Source organism: Urocampus carinirostris, chromosome 4 (genome assembly GCF_059441175.1).
Source record: "Urocampus carinirostris isolate Australia breed hairy pipefish chromosome 4, RoL_Ucar_1.0, whole genome shotgun sequence".
Classification (NCBI taxonomy): domain Eukaryota; kingdom Metazoa; phylum Chordata; class Actinopteri; order Syngnathiformes; family Syngnathidae; genus Urocampus; species Urocampus carinirostris.
This window is the reverse complement of record NC_142352.1, coordinates 34,581,593-34,596,888: the sequence shown is the minus strand read 5'-3', so window position 1 is coordinate 34,596,888 and position 15,296 is coordinate 34,581,593. Positions and strand designations below refer to the sequence as shown.

Below are 15,296 nucleotides of genomic sequence, written 5' to 3'. Positions count from 1 at the left end.
CTTCAAAACAACCCCTAGTCTAAAAATAGTCTGAAGCGAGTCATGATCATTCAAAGGACTCTTGATGGCTCTGATGGAGAAATGTGCATTCAGGAGTTGCATTGAGCCCTGCTGTTACTTCTGGTGTGCACATTAAAAACGTTTTTCGTGCTCTCTAATCTCCAAACTCACATCTTTTGAGGCAGCAGTGCCAAACATAGAAAAAGAACAACAAACCACTCGTTACATTTTATTTCTGTGCAGTAATGTTTTATTTCAACTATACATGCTGTGTTAAAAAAGTCAACAAAATATGAAACAAAAACCATTACTATTTACACTTTCACAGTAAATCTTCAAAACATTATCTACACGCGCAAATACTCTGGAGATCCAATATATACACCTGGCCCTGCACCGCCATTTGCACAGCAGTTCAATCTATACGAAATGACCAAAACACGCTTTTTTTCTTACTGCACATAAAAAGACCTTAGACTGAATTTTAAAGGCTTCAATTTAGATTGCAACTGAAAAAAGGGTTCAAATTGCAATGTACAAGGCAGTTAAGCAGTGTATGTTGTACGTACGTCCGTATATGTCAGGCTGCAGGTTACGCACGAAACAAGGAATACAAAAATCAAAATAAGAGCCCGGACACTGTTTAAATGGCAGATAGGAACACAGTCTGTACATACAATCATTACTCGTAAACAAAATGTGGCTTTGGGCTAAACAGGCAGCTGATACTGAAGTTAGGTATTGAGTGTGAAAATGTTCCTCTGGCCAATAAAAACTGATCTGGATGTGATATTCTGCATAGTCTTAACAATTTTAACGGTAATGGGTTTTGCGTGAACGTCGTCTCAATACATTGGCGATGTGGGCAGGGCGTGCTGAATTGAGCAGACCGGTCCACAGTGCAGGGTCTTAAACAGCCTTTATCCCACCATTAAAAAAATACATTCACTGCGTGGCACCTCTGTGTGACCCATTACCAATACAAAGTCATTACCAGCAATGCTCATTTTCTTACAATTGTATTTTTTCAAACTCATGTGACTTCTAAAAGGTCGATAATTTTCAACACTTTTACGGCCTGTGAAATCGATTCATTTGGTAAAACTAAGAATCATTGACTGCCAAATACTGTACTATGGCGGATAATTTGGGGAATAAGGCACACAATATACAGATTCATGTTTACTTGCCTAAAAATATGCTCCTTATTTATAGTATTTAAGTATATACACAAGTTCGTCATTTCCAGCATGACTTATCTACCAGACACATCTGTTGATGTTGTGCTGATTGTACACAGGCCACTCTCAGGGAATTTGTAGTGATAACACGGGCATAAAAACCAACACAAAAGGTAAAATGAACTCTGAAATCAAAAATTGTTTTGGAGCCAGTCTTGAAATGTAACCAACATAATGATGCTGGGAGAAAGAAAATGCATGCGCAACAGGGGCTCATCAATGTTATAAATGACTTGAGTGAAAGTAAATAGGTTTGCTACATACATAAAAATCTTCAGTATGCGTGCAAAAGGTGGAGGTTGAAAATCTGGTATTTGATTTGTTCAGTTGTAACAGTGTTAGGTTGTTGGATTTGTACCTATTGGCTACTCTTTGCATTTGAAAAAATGTGTGCATATCCATATTGGTCATTTCACTCTGGTACACTACTATATGCATCAAACACTCAAAATCTAAGTCGAAAAACCAATAGCAGCAAATGTATTGAGGATGATATCCCAGTGAGTGACGAGTCTCTGTCCCAGTATATAACCCAAACATGGTTATTTTGAAAGTAGCCCAAATTTATCTCTTGGATGTTTCAAAATTGACCACAAGGATGATTTAAGATGGGTTGAAATGAATATCAGACCGAAGCAATGCATTTCAGCGAGACAGTGACTCAGGTCTTCCATGAATTTTAAGGCGCGTTGCCTGCATGGCACCCTTCTTGAAGCAAACCTAACATGTGTTCCGCCGGTACGTCCTTTCAGTTCAGCCAATACAGATGCAAACACTTGCTCAAAACACGCTTCATCGGTTACGCTATTTTTCTGCTCCTTTGTGGTGGTCAAGTTTATTTTCTGCTGCCTTGTAGCAGCTTCCAAACAAAATCGGGCCTACCTCCTTTTTACTTCACATTAGTGGGAAGACAGTGCTCAAAGGCGGTAAGAAATTGAGATCCATTCTTCAAATATTCATCTCTTTCTTACCTGGTACCTCGCACGCGATGTCCTAATCTTAGTACCACTCAACACTCAAAAAACAGTTGGGTCAAAAACAATGCAAATTAGGCCATCAATTCAATAACTCATGAGGCATCCCAATTATTGTGGCTATTGTTTTGTTAGTTATTCAGGTGGCCCAACTTTGGGTTAATTAAATGACATAATTCAAATGGACTAACTAAAATTAGTAATTAATTAATTACACAATTCTTTAATCATTTTAGGGCCCTTATAATTATTATTCATTCGGCTTAAACAGTTAAGCTGGGCAAACAAATGTATTTCAATTTACCCACATTTTTTAATCGAGTAACTGAAAACTAAATTAATTTAATCATCTTCAAAACCAACACAATTTTATTTGCTGTATTGTTTGTTTGACCCAACAGTTTTTGGATCGAACTGATTAATAAACAGGATGGGAAAAAAAAATATATAAAAAAAATATATTAAAAAAAAAACATCGGAGGAATGTCTTTGGCCACACGTGATACTTTTTTCCCTTTTAACTGAAGCGAGAGTCAATGTGAATATCACTTAAAGGGAAATCCACCTCAGATTGATACACACACCCACGCATTTACAAACACACACACACTGGCATCAACCCAATCCATAACTTAGCTGTCCTGGCTCAAAGCTTTAAGTGTCAAGGTAAAGAGCTCCAGCCAAAGTGTTGGTGCTCTTCTAATAGCTGTACTTATTGACCACTCGCATTTGTGGAGTCTGCGGTGAGAAGCCATTAGGTTTGGGGGGCACATCTGGCTTGAGCGATGGTGTCCTTTTAAGTCCCGTACGAGGGAGTGAGCCGTGCCCACTGTAGCTGCTTTGTCGGGATAAAGAAGGAGCGTTGGGCGAGTGCATTCCGGCCCCCATCATCCCGACATGGGAATCTAGTCTCGATGGGGGCGTCGGAGGCATGTATCCCCCTCTGTTCATACTGTGTTGGCGGGAAACAGATACCCCCATAGTCACACCGTTGTTTGACAAGGAGTGCCTGTGAGAAGCACTCCGTTGGAGCTGATAGCCCCCTCTTGGCCTCTCCAAGGTCCCTCCCATGCTCAGGCTGCCCGTAGGTGTTGTGGGGGTGCTGGAGAGAGGAACGTCCACCCTCTTGGTGGGGCTGTGCCTTGGCAGGGAGGAGGATGGAGAGTACAAAGAGGCCTCGCGACTTGGAACTCGAGGAGGTAGTTCCGTAAGTTCCTCCATGGGTTCCAGAGTGAGGTGTTGTCGAGAGCGGGGCCCAGGTGCCTCATGAAGAATGGCCTTGGGATTGGCCACCGAGTCATTTAGATGTTTTAAAAGGTCGTTTAGCGTATTCCTTGCATCCACCGACCGCTTCTGGTCTTTTCGACTCCCTTTCATTTCTGGTTTCTTCAGCTTCTTTTCAGAAGGATGTGGCAGAGTATCGTCATCATGGTCGAGATAAGGGTGGTCATGTGTGGCGTTGGGCAGGACCACAGCACTCGGGATGTGAGAATGTCCCAAAGCCAGGTGAGGGTGGTGGGAGTTGGATTTGGGAGGGCCAGGTGAAGGCAAAAGGAACTGAGGACTCTGGGGCGTTGAGTTGGATTCTTTGCGGGCGCTGCTGATCTTCCTGTGGTCCCTCTCCCACTGGTTCTTAATGGGTCGCAAGCCTTTCTGCTGAAGGACAGGCGTGGACTCGGGTGTTGGCAGAGCCGCCAGCTCAGGGGGCGAACAACCATCCCGCAGGATCATGGTCTTTGTGTCGCCGTTGGGTGTTTTCAGGTCTTTACTTAGCAGGTTGGTGTAAAGCTTTGGAGAATCCACATTGGTCTGGTACTCCTGTGAACATAACCAAAAGAGAAGAATATTTTACCAAAGCACTGGAATGTTTTAACTCTCCAAAGCTATTCTATAACCTCTTGAGACCCAAGCTCTTGTTTGATGGGCATTGATGTGAGCGCATGTGTAAGCCAAGTTTTAAGATATGACTTCATTTTGGCCATTCACGATGTTGACAATCACTCAAATCATTCTTTCTCATTGAAATTAATAGAAATACCATTGCCCCCCATTGCCCAGCCTTACGCAATATTTTTGGGTACCATACCACCAGTAAAGGGACACTGTTTAATATTTGACCACTGGATTTCGCTCTGTTGTGTACTAGAACTTAAAACGAGTGCTACAAAGCACAAGGAAGATTATATACCAGTCATATTTTTAGCCAGCCCTTCACAAGGTTTTTTTAGGGGGGGGTAACCTTAAGCCACACGATGGGGGACAACGACTGCTCCCTTTACGTGAGGCTTGTGTTGTGTAGGATAAAATGTCTAGACCTATAAGTACTTTATTTAAAAAAAAAGGTTTAAAAATAGATTTATTTTGCTTATATACAAATAAATATTGTGTTTTTTACCACTAGGAGGCACTAAATAATACACGCTGTCCACTTAAGTATTTTCTTTCTTTGATTGGGAAATAAATAGTTTTAATAATTTTAAGAAGAGATGCAAGATAAAACCTTTCTTCGGGCTATTACAGATCATCAACTCTTAGTCGATAACAATCCCAGAGCACAAGTACATAAACTACCACTTCTTTACCCAAAATACTTTAAATTAGCAAATATCCAAATAAATGCTAACATTTAAATGCTAACATTTTTAATACTTTGAAATAAGGTTGGTATCAGCCCTGAAACATGCAAGGTCCTAGAACCCATCGGTAACTTCAACTACTGTTTTAAAAATCAACCAAAAAAAAAACATTAAAGGTATAAAAACATCTTACTTAAAATGAAAAAACGATCTGCCAGAGGAAGAAGATTTTTATGTGTTTTATTTTTCAGTGGGTATACCAGACGTGGACAACCTGGTCCTCCATGTTTTTGGAGGTTTGTTTTCTTAAACTTGGTTGATTCGATGCACCAGGATTGTTAAAAAGCTCCTACTAGCTTACTATCATGTTGATCATTTGTATCACCCGGGTTAAAGAGGATGAAACTCACAAAAAATGCAGAGCCTGCAGCTCTAGATAACGGGGTTGCCCGCCTCTGGTATATACCCTTAGGTATTCATCAGTGTGGCACTGACTTTAGGTATTGTTGACAAAAGCTAAAGATGTATGAATCCATGAAGAGTGTCTTTGATTGTTGTTTTTCTGCAGGCACAACCACTTAACCACTGAACATGCCCTCTATCTAAAGTTGGTGCTCGCGGGTCAAAGCAGAACAAACAAAACATCTTAACGACAACTCATATCTCAAAATGCTCGCCAGTGGCATCACCCATGTCAAGGCACAGCTTTTATTTAACGGTTGTACCTTAACAGGGCTGTCAAAGAGACCGTTGAGCTTGACAAAGCTTCCAGCAGAGTCGGAGCAGGACGGCGCAGATTCGGCATCCTTTTGGACGCGCCGTTGCTTTCGCATGAATGATTCTCGATTACAAAAGACAATCAGGCCGGCTAGTAGGGCGCCCATGAGAAAGGCGCCAAACACACAGGTGATCAGGATGTTCATGTGGACCATCTGGCTGGTTTCGCTTGCTTGGATATCCCACACACCTACAAACAAGAAGAATGGGTTAACCTCCTGTTGGTATGAGTCAAGTTGTCGGTGAAGGGTTTTCTTCTCACACTCATCCCCACAATTCACCAGCAGACATGTGCATGTTTGTGCTCAAACACAACCGTGCATGAGATATTCCCCTAAAATTTCCCCCTCCAACAACGTGCCCAGTCATTTTCAAATAGATCACATAAAGAAGGTGTAAAAATCAGTCGTTAGGCATTCCACTATCCATTATGAAGATTTGTCATTTCAAGAAAGGATGATTGGTTTCCTGGATCCATGCGCATCAAAGTGAATTAACATTCCAAAACATTGGGTTATAGGAGATGTGATTGTGTTCCACTAGTTTAGATTGTTGATGCTCTACAGAAGGATTGTTAGTAACCACAGACATTGAAAGAGTTAGTTTGCCCACTGTGCTGCCACCATGGAGCTGTGGCAATGCAGGCCCAGCCAATCATCTACCAGCTCAGATCTAATGTAACTAGGTCTTATGTTAGCTAAGCTCTATTTCACAGATACAATCAATGACAAGTGGAAAAATGGAATTTGAAAGAGTCACTTTTAGAGGAAAAGTTTGGATAAAAGTAGAATATAGAATAAAGGTAAGTGAAAAATAATTATCTATTCTAGAAAGCGCTGCGTATGTGAGAGCGCACGTGAGCCTCAGCGTGCATTGTCAGTGGTCGGCAGCTATCAGATCAATGCAGCATGCTGGCTGGCTCCCTGCGGGCCTTACCCTCTTGCCCCCCTGGGAGAGAATCTAAAGAATGAGAGGTGGCTGGGTCATCCTGCTGCACAAAGCCTGAGCCGTAGAGCTCTGGATCAGGCCCTGAGCTTGGGCTCTGAGTGGGAATGAGTACTGGGGGAGGTATGGGCACACTGGGCAGGACAGTGACTGGTGCTGATGAAAACTCCACGTCTGTGGTGACAAACAAATTGTTAACAAATGGTTTGTAAACCATACGGTCATCATCCCAGTTAGTAAATATTGGCAACAGAAATTTCAAAGGTTAAAATAAATCCTGATAAGGCTCGGATAGTTTCTTTTGAAAATTGGTAGGGACAAAAGAGAGGATACAGAGGCGCTGGTACACAACAGTTACAAATGCCTTGGTTGGTGAGCATGCCGGGGGAAGTGGTAAGAACAGGGAGTGATGAGTGGCATGTGACATGGCAGATGATGTTTGTGTGTGAAGTTTAACATGGAGGAAGTGACGTTTGCATTCACGAGAGGTTTTTGGTGACTAAAACATGACAACGAATGAGCGATGGCAAGACACGGCTAGAGATGCTGAACTCAAGGAAAAGAAAACCATTTGAGTAAAAGATCAAACTAACCAGAGGTAGGGTCGCCAAATGATTTGTAATCTGGCGCTGATGTTGTGCCCAAAATTGCTAAAAGAATTCAAAAGCACAGCACATTATTATCAGGGATATTTGAGAAGTTTAAAGTAAAATCCTTCTGAGTGCGATTGAAATAAAGTACAAAGCACTCAGTGACTGTCTTTCTAAAGGAGGTCCTCTGGTTCTGATCAATACTGAGGTTTACCTTGGGTCATAATCAGTTGGTACATTTGATTAGGCTCATATTTCTTAATAGTATGGCCACTTGCTTAATATAATTACTCAGGCCTCAATCATTTGCCTCAACTGAGCATGAGCCTTGAATGTAAAGGTCCATGTTTGCAGCATTAGTTACAAGTAGCCACGTACTCGCTTTTGGTTGATATGCGTGTTAATATCCAAACATAGACTTACATGTATGTTGGGGTAAGTAACTGGAGTGAAAACTAGTGTGAGTGTGCAGATGACTTTGTATTGTTTGCAGAAGTGTGCTTGTACGTGTGTGGTTGTGTCAGAAGATAGATGAAGTGGTATGAAGATGACTCTTACCATGACAGTCTCCCAAGTGGCCAGTGTTTCCTAATTCAATATCCTGCTCATAGCCCGTCCTGAAAATGTGACAAATGAGAATTTCCATCGTCTTGACTTTAATTAAGAAATTCTGTGATAAATCTGGTGCTTGAACTCACAAAAGACCGGGCGCTATCCTCTCGCAGGCGCCTCGAGTCTTCCATCCACAATAGGGATCACGTAACACAATGCAAGACCTATTCCAAACACACGCACACACAAATCACAGAAACTTTTAATCATTCTGGAAAGAGCGCAGTAATCATTTGTGGCTTGCTGAACATTAACCCCCGCATTGAGGGCAAACTTGTTATCGTTTTGTTTATGACACTCACTGGACAAAAAACAAATTGCAAAGGTGCAAAGGAGATTTGAGCGAGCAATACAGCTGCGTACTTCACGGCCATACGTGATATTTTGAAAGACATTTCAAAAGAACCATTCACATCGAAATCATTTAAAACTCACCCAAAATAGTTCAACTGTTTAAATTAAGAAAAAACCACATTGGGTGATACATCCCTAATAGTTGGGTCATAAAATAAACCAATTTAAGAGGAATGGACCCATCCACTACTTGGATACATTTGTCAAAATATTTCAGATATTTTTTTACAAAAAAACTTCGTCAAAATTACTTCACTTGTTTAAATGAATGGGTTTAGTGGGCATGTTCTAAGAGAGGAATTTATGCCTGCTGCAATGTTCAATTCAATCTAAAATCAACAAAAGTTAGTCAATTTTGAATTAACATGCTGAAATTGGTCCATTTGTGACAAACTGGTTCATTTTTTTTCAAACCAAAAATATTGGGTTGTTTGTTTGAAACAACACTCCCAAAACAGTATTTTGTACGAAATAAACCGTGAAGAAACTGGATCAATTTCTTAAAAAGATCTCCCCAAAATTTTGTTTAAACACCCCCTTAAATATTGTGCTTTTTAAATGTCACCTAATTGAACCTACTGAAAACCATACATATGTACTCCTATATAGTTACATAAGCAATACAATATTTTTTTATAGTTCAATCTGTCAGTAATCTTCCCGTAATATGAAAATTAAATGAAAGAAGCCAGTATTATTCAAGCACCGTTGGGTTAGATTTACTCTAAAGGAAAAAAACATTAATTTCACTGATTTTTAAAAAATACAATTGAATTGTAGAACATAAATTAAAAACATTCATTAAGTAGAAACAAAACAAGCCTCTGGAAAGGAGATTGCCTAGAAAGCTTCTCGAGGGCAGGGTGCGGCCCTCGGGTCTTGACCTTGACATTTGTGGTTCGGAACAACCCCAAAAAACTGGACATTTTGTTCAGAAGAGCCCAACTTTTTTTCCTTCTGTTACAAACAACTCCAAAAGATGACCTAAGTAGTGAATCGTTGAGTTTTGAAACAATTTTGGATATTTTTACCTGAGTGTTTTGGAGTGTTTTTAATAATACATTTCGTTTTAATATCCTTAAACAAAAATACTGGTTAGGAGTACAGTATTCAGCTGAACAAATATTTCATGAGGGTAGATGACGTAAAACACGGTTGAGAACTAGTGCATTAGGGCATCACTTACTTGTGGCAGGAAGAGTGCCTTTCACAGCGACTCAGGGGAATTCGGATGACGCAGCTTGAAAAGGCAACGTAAAGGCTATGTGCGTCTTTGTCGACGTGCAGTGACAGAACGCGCTTATCGTCTTCATGGTTGGACAAGCACCTGCAAAAAGCAAAGTACAGGAATCAAAGGTGCGTCAGATTAGTGTCTAGATTTAAGATCTAATCAGCATGTGGCTAAGCTTTCCTATCTCTGCTTAAAGGTATTCTCAAAAAGATATGTTGTTTTTCTAGGCACAGAATGTGTAGTGTTTCTTTCCAAATTATACAAATACAGACACCCATTTCTTCTTTGCGCTTTGGTTATCGCTGGTTCACTGCTTCACGGATTTTGAATGGAATTGTTTTTCTCTGCCCTGTGACTGGCAGGCCACCAGTTCATGGTCTATCCCCCCTGACCACTGCCCAAAGATAGCTAGGATGGTCTCCAGCACCCCCAAGACCCTTGTGACGATAAACGGCACAGACAATGGATGGATGGACGTCTTTATTGTCATTGATATTAATTGTGCATTGTGTTCTAATGACAGCACACAGCAAATGCTGTCACAAGGGCAGGGTAGGTAGGGCTTTGTGTGTTGGATGGGCATGACTGCTTGCACGACTGCGAGAGACTAGTGTATGCTGTCAGTCAAACAGCCGGGTGGGCGCATAAGTCAATGTTACACCGAAACAAACCGGGAAGCATGGTGATCGCTAGCTTTGAGTGGCTGTTACATTAAAAATAAATTCATCAATTAAATTGGACTTTGAAGAAAGTCAGATGAGCGCAAAGAGATGCTAACCACCAGCGGGTGCTCCGTGGAGAGTGATTGGGTTCGAGGAAGCGACTGTATGTTGCAAAATAATCTATATACCGGAGGACTCAAGAAATTTGGTCTTAAAGTTGACCCATCTGTCTTTTTTGTGGCATAATTGAATCCCATTAAAATATCATGTGAGTCTTATCTTTGAAACAGAATGTATTCAACAAACTTTCTCTGACCCAGATTTTATGGCTGATTATGATGGAAGATTGTCCCTGACAGTCGAGAGAAAAAAACTGTTATCACAGGGTTCGTGCGGTGGCTTGAGATCTTTGAAAATGCTTGAATTTTAAAGTTGTGTTTTTGAGGATTGAAAAGAGCTTGAATTTGGGTCAAGTGTAGATGCTTGAAATTGTTCACATGTTTTTCAACAAGTCTGCTATCTAGTGGCTTTAACTTACTATTGCATTTATTTTCCCTCCCTAGTTTCGGCAACTGGCATTAGTTTGTACAGCATTGACCTATGATGTATCATCGCCCCCAACAAATAGCACACAAGAGGACAGATGCATGCTACACCTAAACAGGGCACAATGAAATGTGTATTAGTGAAAGGATTACGCATCAATTCTGGATATTTATATGAGCCATGCAAAAAAATTAAATATAATGTTTCCCAGAACTGAAAATGTAATATTAATATTACTGTACTCTTTACCCAACACCTATGTGCGTAGATATTTGCCTCAAAACACATGTATTCGCAATTTACTCATTATCTAAAAACCATATGTCTTGATCAATGCACACGCAAGATTAAAAACGGCATATGTAAATCATACATATATTTGTGGCCTGGTACAATACATGATTGACACCAGATTTTTCCTTTTAATTAAACTGGAGAAATTGTAATATAATAAGGCTGAACGATTAACCGAAATCTAATCAACAATGCGATGTAGTGCGATTGTGTAACTGCATAACGCTGCGTTTTTTCCCAAGGATTTATAGACAGTAAACCCTAACAAAGCACCTCTGAAGACGATGCTGTTTACTTTTATTTTACCTCATAATAATTCTGTAAAAATTACCTAAAATATTAATCCAAAACGTATCCAAAGTAGTAGTAGTAGTAAACCATTTAGAGAATAGGGATGGTTTTGGTCTTTTTTAAAAGGTGTATTTTCATTTTTTTATTTTTTTTTGCAATTACATGCAAGATGAGTTTAGCATGGGTATCTTAGCTGAAAAACAGGAGAGACAATAGCTTGAAGCCTTACCTGGTACCTTGTCAAATTTGATCACAATCTGAAGAACTAAACATTAGTATTTTGCAATTTTTTTCTCATGGTATGTCTAGGCGTTTCTAAAGGTGGCCATTTGGAGACTCAAAAAAAAAAACAGTGACTGGTGACATCATAAACATGTCGCAACTCGCTAGAACTAACCCTTGAATGCATAAATTGGTTAAAAAATGACCACATGGGTTGTTATTCTTCAAAATCCTTAAAAAAACAAGTTGTGATATTGTTATATTCCAGGTATTCCTCATAAAACATCTGTATGACATGATGGCATTAGTATTTTTTCCCCCACTAATTATCGACCCTACTCATGGAATGTGTATGAACAATTTTTGTTAGGAAGCGCAGTTCCCTTGGCAGTCGGGAACACACCGTTGGGAACAAGCCATGCTAAAGAGTGAATATATTTGCTGTGGTAAAATATAGATGTTGCACTTCAAATATCACATAAACCTGGTCTAGATGTATTGTGTATTCCCTATCGAACTGACAGTGGAGGCATTGAGTTTCCACAAACCGCTCACGACAACACCCAAGGTTGACCCGAGATGTTCGATTTTCAGTGACATTCTGGATAGAAAACAGACACGAATTGAATGAATCAGGATATAAATAATACATCTGGGCATATTATTTATCCAGTAATCCCTTGGTTTTTGCAACCTTAATACAGTCTTTGATGATGTCTAACAAAATAGCAGAATTGCAGTTAAATTAATATATTTATTGTAATAATACAATAGCGCCCTGGCATAAGAGGGCTTCTCCTTTTAGTGTAAGAAAAAGACCTAGAGAGCGGCCGGCTAGTTGCACACTATCAATGGGGATGCTGTGTTGAGCCGGGTCTCTGTGATAAGTAAAATGTAGCAGTTTCCCAAGAATTGGTTGCTCTTGGTCATCTGTTTCATGGGTAAGGAATCTGGCATTATGGTATGATACAGGATCGGCAGGGATGGTTTAAGATAGTTGTTACATAGCTTACTCATAGCAATAGGCCAGACCTGCTATTCCTATCTCTCCTGACATCGCTTCAGTCTCTTCGCGTAACTGATAATCTACGGAGCAACTGCTGGTGATCAGGATTTATTTGCACTCGTCTGACTTTCCTCTGAGTACACATGATAAACTTGTTTTCAATATAACGAGCCGCTAAAATATTAGTCGTTGCCTAGCTTCGCATTTTGTTTTGGCGGACACATTGACTAGTGCGCCTACCCCGCTTCAAAATGCTTTTTGTTGTAAAATAATGATGAAATGTATAGACTTTATGCAAAAACCATGTACTATTACCTTACATTATGCATGTTTAAGTGTTTGGGATCACTAAAACACATTTTTAACATTTGCAAATAATGTAAAAATCCAGAAAGAAAGAGGCAATTACGGAAAATAAAATAAAAATTAAAAAAAACAGCAGTCATCAGACTGACACTGCTATCAGCACAGAGAAGCTCCCGTCAAGTAGTTGCAGAGTCTTCGTCCAAAGAGAGAAGAAAACAAAAGCAGACAGTGGGTGAAAAGTGCTTAGCGGCTTACTTGGCCTTGTTGAAGACGTCTATCTCCTCCAGCAGCAGACTGTCGTTCAGGGACGTGGCTGTGGTCTTCGCCAAAACCTTCAGGACCACTCCTGACTCTGAACCGATGAAAACCACTGTGTAGTTTTTGTTTGGACCTGCTTCGTTGTCCACGGCCAGCGCAGTCAGCCTGTACCTAGCCAAACAAGCCATGTATTTTTAGGATACATACAAGTATCCCTAAGAAAAGAAATCTATAAAATAAACTTTTAAAGAGACCCTGTGTAATATTTGACCGATAAATGTCACTATTGGTAGTGCAACCAAAAACTAATGTTACAAAGCACAAAGAAGATTACAAAAACTAATTTTTTTAACCAGCCTTTCACAAAGTTTTTGAGGTATCCTTAGCAGCAAAATGGGTAAAAGGTAGGGGGACTATCACGTCAGCTCCTTCGAAATGAGCTTCATGTAATGTAAAATGAATTTCAATTTCTTGACCTACATGTACTATATGATAGTTCATGAGTTTTGGCTTATCATTCAAATCACTCTCGTCTTTTTAATCAAAGTTTTTTTCCCACTAGAAGGCGCTAAATAATACACAATTGTCCCTTTAAGTCAAGTCAAGTCATGTTTATTTGTATAGCCCTTAATCACAAGGAGTCTCAAAGGGCCGCACAGACCACAGATTATTGCAAACTACAGACTATTATTACACAATCCTCTGTTGTAAAACCTACATGAGGGCAAGGGAAAACTTAAAAACCTCAACATGAGGAAAATGAAAAAAACATGAGGCTTTTAACTCAGACAAGGAAGTTTGATCACATTACCCCGATTTTAGCTAACCTGCATTGGCTCCCTGTTAGCTTAAAATGTGTTTTTAAGGTTCTGTTGGCATCATACAAAATTATGCATGGACTTGCTCCCTCATGTCTTTCAGAGGTAATTATTACAAGTTAACTTTCAGAATTAGTGTGACATATTGTCTAACACAGAACAATTAATAATCTTGCTCTGCTTAAAAATAATGTCATTATTTTAAATATCTGTTTTTAATATTGGTTTTTGTGGGCTTTTATCTGAAGTATTTGTAGTGTTGAGCAGAAAGCATTGAGGAAATCTATATTTCTCTTATTTTAAGCTTTTACTCTGTACACGGTTGGCACCAGATTTATATTTGAATAAATAAACTTAAATACATGTTTAAGCTGTATATTACTTAAAATTTGTGTAATATTTTATCTGTATACTGTTTTTAGTCTTCAAAAAGAATTGGTATTGTTGTTACTGTCTTAAATGGACTAACCAGAGAACACACAAGGTAGGCGTGGGATAAAGATACATACCCAAAAAGACTTGTGGCTGTAACTGCAGCAGAAGGAGGTTGTAAATACCTTTATTTCAGGGGGGAGGGGCAATATTTCCTCACCTACTTTACAACTTTTCATTTGTAAGCACAGTATAAAATGTTGAGTACATTTGGTTTAATTCCACAATTGTGTCTCACATTTTGTTAAAATTATCTATAAGTTGGAAGACTGAAATATGGCAATAAGGAGACTTCAATTATTGCTGGTTCACTCCTTCGCGGGAAATAAAATATATTTAATTAAAAAATAAAGGATTAGGAAAAAAATATTTAACTAAAAAAAGAGCTCGGATAAATAAATCTACGGATGCTTCCTGCACCATTGAAGAACGTTTCAGGCAGCCAAGATTCAAGCCGATTGGGCATTCAATTTAAAAAAAAGATTTAAAAAACAAACAAGAAACGTTTCCTACACCGACACAGCACCGCCCTTGCAAACTCACTTGCACTCTGCTACTGGAGTAGTGGGAGGAGGAGTGTCGTCAGTAATGGGGGAGGGGTTGCAGGGTCAGCCAAGATTCACGCCCATCGCACCCCTTGACTTGAGATCTACGGTGCTAATTCATATCATAGCGTCTTTCATACTGTATTGTGACCGGACTACCTGCTCTGCGTTCTTTCTGCTTCTCACTGAAAAAGATGTTTGTCCTTCGCCTTGGCAGAGCTTTGATCAAATCCCCCACAAAAACTAATTAAAGAAACATTGAGTAATTTCAAATACGTTCTGGGATTCAATTTGTCCTCTCTCTTTCTTCTCAATTGCTCTCTCAGTTTTCCAGTCGGCTTTGATCATATCACAGAAAGAAACAAAAACAACTAATTTGAAATAGTGATGGTGGATCCCTTAACCGCTAAGGTCATAGAGGCACCATTTCCTGTTGTGTGTCTTTGGCAAGTACACCCTGGTGGCACCTATCCCTCTCCAGGCCCTCAAATGTTTCCATATGGTCTTGAACCGGGTTTCAATTTGTTCTCTCTTGCTCTCTAATTGTCAGTCAGTATGTCGTCCAGTCTTGCTCTAATGAATGCCGCCCAAAACCCCCCAAAAACAAACAAAACAG

At 39.7% G+C, this 15,296-nt stretch overlaps 1 protein-coding gene across 6 annotated transcripts in view; it reads right to left on the bottom strand.

The window, feature by feature from the left end:
* Positions 1–212: 212 nt before the first annotated feature.
* sema6d (semaphorin 6D) overlaps positions 213–15,296 on the bottom strand; it is a 41,766-nt gene continuing 26,682 nt past the window's right edge. For 3 of the 6 annotated variants that reach the window (XM_088334307.1, XM_088334308.1, XM_088334309.1), the window contains exons 13-20: positions 12,883–13,056; positions 9,256–9,396; positions 7,802–7,879; positions 7,662–7,720; positions 7,107–7,163; positions 6,505–6,687; positions 5,517–5,758; positions 213–4,033 (exon numbers count right to left, since the gene is read on the bottom strand). In XM_088334307.1, coding sequence (XP_088190433.1) covers positions 2,915–4,033; positions 5,517–5,758; positions 6,505–6,687; positions 7,107–7,163; positions 7,662–7,720; positions 7,802–7,879; positions 9,256–9,396; positions 12,883–13,056 — 2,053 coding nt within the window. In that variant the 3' untranslated portion in view covers positions 213–2,914. The remainder of the gene's footprint in view (positions 4,034–5,516; positions 5,759–6,504; positions 6,688–7,106; positions 7,164–7,661; positions 7,721–7,801; positions 7,880–9,255; positions 9,397–12,882; positions 13,057–15,296) is intronic. The other 3 variants (XM_088334311.1, XM_088334310.1, XM_088334312.1) reach the window with 3 other exon arrangements.